The sequence below is a fragment of the Hordeum vulgare genome, chromosome 1H (assembly GCF_904849725.1).
Source record: "Hordeum vulgare subsp. vulgare chromosome 1H, MorexV3_pseudomolecules_assembly, whole genome shotgun sequence".
NCBI classification, from domain to species: Eukaryota; Viridiplantae; Streptophyta; class Magnoliopsida; order Poales; family Poaceae; genus Hordeum; species Hordeum vulgare.
Genome location: NC_058518.1, coordinates 110,176,922 through 110,182,813, shown reverse-complemented (window position 1 = coordinate 110,182,813; position 5,892 = coordinate 110,176,922). Strand labels below are relative to the sequence as shown.

At 47.5% G+C, this 5,892-nt stretch overlaps 1 protein-coding gene across 1 annotated transcript; it reads left to right on the top strand.

The window, feature by feature from the left end:
* The first annotated feature begins 1,673 nt into the window (after positions 1 to 1,673).
* Positions 1,674 to 4,420, top strand: LOC123426532 (thioredoxin H4-2). The gene is made up of 5 exons (XM_045110374.1): positions 1,674 to 2,154; positions 2,598 to 2,674; positions 2,766 to 2,879; positions 3,557 to 3,679; positions 4,069 to 4,420. Exons 2-5 carry the CDS (start codon positions 2,654 to 2,656, stop codon positions 4,204 to 4,206), a joined length of 396 nt encoding a protein of 131 aa, XP_044966309.1. The 5' UTR covers positions 1,674 to 2,154; positions 2,598 to 2,653; the 3' UTR covers positions 4,207 to 4,420.
* The last annotated feature ends 1,472 nt before the right edge of the window (positions 4,421 to 5,892 follow it).

Sequence of the window (5,892 nt, the reverse complement as noted above, 5' to 3'; positions counted from 1 at the left end):
CAGCCTCTCCATAGAATAGATCTTGGGTGTTTCGTAGGAATTATTTTGTTTTCCATGCTTTGTTCCCTATAAAACCTTAGACCCCAAGGTGAAAAGAATTGGGATATCGGCGGGGATGACTTTAGCTTGAGGAGTTCATGTATTCACTATGTGTTAATGCTTTGTTTCAGTTCTGCATTAAAAGGAGCGCCTTAATTACCCTTAGTTTTCATTAGGACAAAATATGTCATGCAAATTCTTATTGCAAGCACGTATACTATACATGGAATACATGTCAACATATAGTTAATGAATTGAAACTACTGTATGTCGCTCTAGGTTGTGACTACACTTTTATACTATTTCCTTTGCTCCATTTACTATTACTCTGCGAGTTACAATTCTACTACTAGTGAAGTTACTATCACCGTTACTTTGCTATCATTGCTATCATATTCATTGTGCTATTCATAAATTGATGCAAGGAAGAGATTCTCACATATGGTTGAATTGACAACTCAACTTTTAAGGCTTACAAATATTCTTTCTCTCCCCTTGTATCGAATCAATAAATTTGGGTGAAATACTATCATCGAAGACTATTGCGATCCCTTATACATGTGGGTCGTCAGTTGGTCGGTCATCTACGCGTGTCTTCGAATCCGGCGCACTGGAGGATTTGTGCCCCGTTCCATCTCCTTGGGCTCACGGACGTCCTTGCCAACCCGGTCCCAGTGACCCGCATCCGCGTTCCCTCCATATCTCGGCTCGCTCTGTCCTTCGGCCACTGTCACATCCCCTACCGCATCTCATCCTCCTAGTCACCCACATATGTGCCCCATTTGTCCCTCCACCGCTCTGTTGCTTGCACGTCTAGTAGTGCATGTTGCCTCTCGACGCGCGTGGATCCCCTTCCCGCGGTCGTGGCTCCGACCTATGCACGACTTCCTCTTCGCTAACTCATGCTTTGATGGCTTGGTATTGCTCGAACTCTGTCCAGGACAAAATCCCTGCATACTATGATGGCAGCAGCGACACTCGCGGGTGTCGTCCCCTTCTTGGTGGCGCTATCACAACGGTTATCTGGCCCCTCTTGAAGCATCATGGGAAACCCTAGGTCCGATTTTCCGGATCGAACGACGATGGCGTCTCGACGTAGTACTCCTTCGTGAAGGTTGTGTCTTGGTTGCTCGCGACGTCCCAGGGTCTTGATGTGAAGATGTTGGTCGTGGTGTTGTTAGTCTTGGCTTACTTCGTAGGATGGCGAGTTTAGCTGTGTTTTTCTCTTGTTTGAGTCGAGCATCGTATATCTCTTTGCTCCGGACATTATGTTGATGCATCTTGTTTCCGTATCTTGTATTGTATCTCGTCTTGTACTCTAACTTTTCTTGTCAATGAAATGATACGCAGACTTTGCATATTCGCAGAAAAAGAAAAAGAAAAACACATTTTGAAATTTGTATAGCCACAAGGCAGACGGCGGCGGGGTAGTCTCCGTGCCAGTAGTCTACCGGAGGTTGTCTCAAAAAAAAAAAAGTAGTCCACCGGAGGTCCGGTCCGGTCCGGAGCAACACAGAAGCTCCACGTCGCCGGATCTCCACCAAGGCAAATACGACCATTTTCCACCAACAGAAAAGGCATTTTCTTTCGGTAGGCGCACACGGCACGAGCCGCGCCAGCCAAGTGGCGTGCGACGCGAGACGCGGCACGGGCTCTCTCGCTCACGCCGGCCGGCCGGGAGCGGACGGCCCGATCGATCCCATCCAGGTCGTCGGCGTCGGCGTCGTCGTCGTCGCCTCCAGAAGCACGAGCCCAGCATAGCACGGCCGCAGAATATTCCACGTCCCTTCCCCTCATCCTCCCCAGGCCCAGCAGCAATAAAAAAGCAAGCCATTCCCCTCCTCTTCCTCCGATTAATCAAACCGCGCGGCGGCGGCGGCGAGCGTGCGACCTGCGACCACCAGACGACCCAACCGACCCACTGACCCACACCACACCACCGGGGAGCTCTCCCTTTTACGTCAATCAATCGAAACCCAGTTAAAGAACCTCTTAATTGCCCGCCAGGAGATCCGCCAGGCTTATCTTCGCCGTCTCCTCCGACCTCGCCTCCACCCCCCCTCGCCCCGCGGCTTCTGGGTTCCTTGGCGCCAAAATCCCCGCTTCCGATCCCAGGTAAATCCTCTTTGGTTACTCGTTGATCCGGTCGGCTTCGATTTGTCCGACGCGGTTCCTGGCCGCGAATTGTATGCCTGAAAGATTCTTCTTCGTGGATTCTTGATCCGCGAGGGAGCGGACACAACTGGATTTTTGTGTGTGCTTTTAGTTTACCAGGTTCAGGTTCTTGTCCGGTTCATGATAATGGAAGAATTCCTTCCTTAAAACTGCAAAGAGATGTAGCTCTAGTTCCTCGCACCCAGTTGGGATGTGTTGGGGAGAAAAATACTCTCCTTCCCGGGCCAACTGACGACAAGTTATCTGTTAGGAGTACTTTACATCATGGAGTATATAATACCTTACCGAAATTACTGTTCCCGCAACGTCTCCATATTTTTTCTAGTGTTATTACAGACACAGTTTCCTTCTGATAGACCATGACATGGTTTACTGTTGTTTAGGCCTTCAGGAATCAGGGGGCCTTTCATTCAGCGATTCCTGCTATTGTCAGTTCGGCATGGGGGGCTGTGTGGGCAAGGTGAGTTCATGCCTGTTATCGAATGAATCTGTGTTATGTTCTTGAACTCCCAGGTAATTTGTATGTAATCCTTCTGTCCTCTTTTGGTCAGGGTCGTGGCATTGTGGAAGAAAAGCTTGATTTCAAAGGTGGAAATGTGCATGTCATAACAACCAAAGAGGACTGGGACCAGAAGATTGAAGAAGCAAACAAGGATGGGAAAATTGTAAGCAAACTAGCAATTTGTTAAAATGGATTACAGATATCCTTTGCTTCTTATACTGTTTGTTATGAAGTACTTGGTGTTTATGTCTATCAATTTACACCATATATGAAATGGAAATAGGTCTAAGCAGTCCGTCTCCACACACTAATTCCACCATGCCCCTTGTTAGCCTGTAAAATAAGCCCACTCCCGCAAGAAAACGCATTGATGAGGATGTAGAAATCAAGCAGAAATTACTATGAGACACCTAAGTAGATAGTATAACCAACTGCTCAAGCAGAAAGTGGGCACGTGAAGGTGCTTAGCTTGTTAGGAGCATAGACTATACTACTGTAGAAAGCCTATGGTGATTAGCTCGCTTATTTTCTAAGTTGTGCACTTGAAATCATGGACAGGTTAACTAAACTGTTTTCCCACAAAAGAAGTTTTGTTCAGGGGATGTTTTCCTTAGCAGAGGGAGGTTCCCTGTAACTGTTCTCCCAGTGAAAACCCGGAATATACACGGGTAGCTGTAGTTTTTATGATAGAACATGAAAACCATACGCTTTAAGCCCAGTGTTTACGTTGACCATTTTATTTTGGGCTGAGAAGTCCAGCGGCAAGATATTTGAACAACTAACAATTCTTGATGCAGTTTCTGAAGTTGCATCTGATGTACTCTTTGATTTCTTTTGTAGGTTGTAGCAAACTTCAGTGCTTCGTGGTGTGGGCCATGCCGTGTCATTGCACCTGTTTATGCTGAGATGTCCAAGACTTATCCTCAACTCATGTTCTTGACAATTGATGTTGATGACCTAATGGTAATTCCGTCTTCCATTTGTTTGAATTACTCACTACAGGATAACATGACTCTAAAAAGTCCAGTTGGACATCTAACTCGGTTTCTATAACCATTACCATGAAAACCCTGAATATTTATGGCCGCTTTGTTAAGTCACAACATTTCAGCCAAACTTCAAAGTATGCAGTACTGTAGCTTCTCATCTTGCCATTTCCTGTTTCGAAGAAATATGCAAACAGATAAATATTTGTTACTGCCAAATGTATCGAGTGTGGCGGAGTGTTTTTGTCATCCTGATAGCTCCGTGAATAACTTGTTTGATAACCCTAACCCTGTGATGAACAACAGGTTGTTCTGATGCTTCCAGTGTTGACCCACCTTAGTAATTCTCCTTGTGCTGATATGCAGGATTTCAGCTCAACATGGGACATCCGCGCAACCCCGACGTTCTTCTTCCTCAAAAACGGCCAGCAGATCGACAAGCTCGTCGGCGCCAACAAACCCGAGCTGGAGAAGAAAGTGCAAGCTCTTGGTGATGGCAGTTGAACCGTGCTGCAGAGTTAGAACAGAGCCAGCTTGCCATGGCTTATATATCTGTACCGCCATGCTCGTGTGTCTTGTGTGTTGCATGATAGTTTCCTGGTGTACAGTTTCCGTGTCTTTTCCGTCTAGACGATATTTTACAATTTTGCGACACCGCATATGCATATGCTGTGAAACTGTAAGATGACCATGTGCTGGTAAGATGCTAGTTTTGTGAGACTGTCATGTGCTGGGGGGATTGTTTTGCTTGTTGGGCCTTGCTTTTTTTTTTCTTCTTTCAAACGGAGGCAAAAGATTTGCCTTATCCATTAAATAAGAAAGATAAGAGTTTTTAGAGTGTTACAAAAAAAACACGGCATGATAACTTCCGCACACAATAATATGCCCTAGTTTCTTAGCACACGCAGTAACCCAAATCTTGGCATCATCGAGCGATCGGTGGCGGCGTACTCTTGTGTCGGAAGATGCGAACAAGCATTGTAAGGGAGGTCATAGCTCGTCTGTTGGGGTTATGTAGGGCGGTTCACCTCTTTCACCACGACATGACGGACCCCTCTGAGCGCCAGGAGGAAGTGTCCAAGTGCACAGGGCCAAACTCATGGATAATCGCATTCCATAGGCTAATAGTGTAGTGGCATTTGAAGAAGAGGTGTGCGCCCGTCTCATCCTTCCTTTTGCATAGGGGGCCTAGACCACAGTTGACCATTCACGACGGCCCAACCGGTCCGTTGTCCAAATTTGATCTTGAATGGCGAGCCAAGCAAAAAGTAACCTTGGGTGGCGCCCAAGCTTTCCAAACCACGAAGTCCATTGACGAAAGGGTCAAGTCCACGAATTGGGCCTTGTAAGCGGTGGTCGCCGAGTAGATTCCGTCATTGGCATGTTTCCATACGATGTCATCGTCAACGTGCTCACCAAGGTGAAACTCGTTCAGGAGCATCCAGAGGGTAAAGAATTGGCGGATGTGTGCCCCAGAGACGACGATGTCGCGGTTGATCTTCAGGATCCAAGCTTGCCCATCGAGGGCCTCTTTCACTTTCCAACTCTTTCTCGTCGAGGCCTCATAGATGACGGGAGCAATGTCCTTCCGTTTCCGCCCAAGAAGCCACGGGGAGTGCCAGAATGGCGCTCTGGCACCATTGCCAACCAATATGGTCGTTGGGGCATAGAAAAAGTCAAGGTCTTCCCGAGTACATGGGTTCCCAAGCCCCACCCAAAGCTTGTTTGGTTCCTTCCACTCATACCATGGCCAACGAAGCGACAAAGCCCGGACAAACATGTCGGTGTTGAGGACCCCGAGGCCACCATATTATTTTGGGAGACAAACCACCTTCCAGTTGACCTTGCACTGGGCCCAGGTTGTCCTATCCGAACCGGACCACAGGAAAGCCTTTCCAATTTGTTGATGTTGTGCAGAGAACTCGGCGGGATAATAAGGGGTGTCATGGCATACACCGCCTGGGAGGTGATAACCGACTTCACAAGGGTCGTACGACCAATAATGGTGATGTTTTGCCCATCCCAAGTGACCAACTTGCTTGCTACCTTGTCTTCAAGGAATTGAAAATCCACCCTTCCGAGTTGCCAAACTGAGAGAGGAAGCCCCAAGTACTTTGTTGGAAAGGATGAGCTAGACACCAACACGCCACTAAGAATACAGTCCAAGTTGCGGTTGGCACAACGGATTGG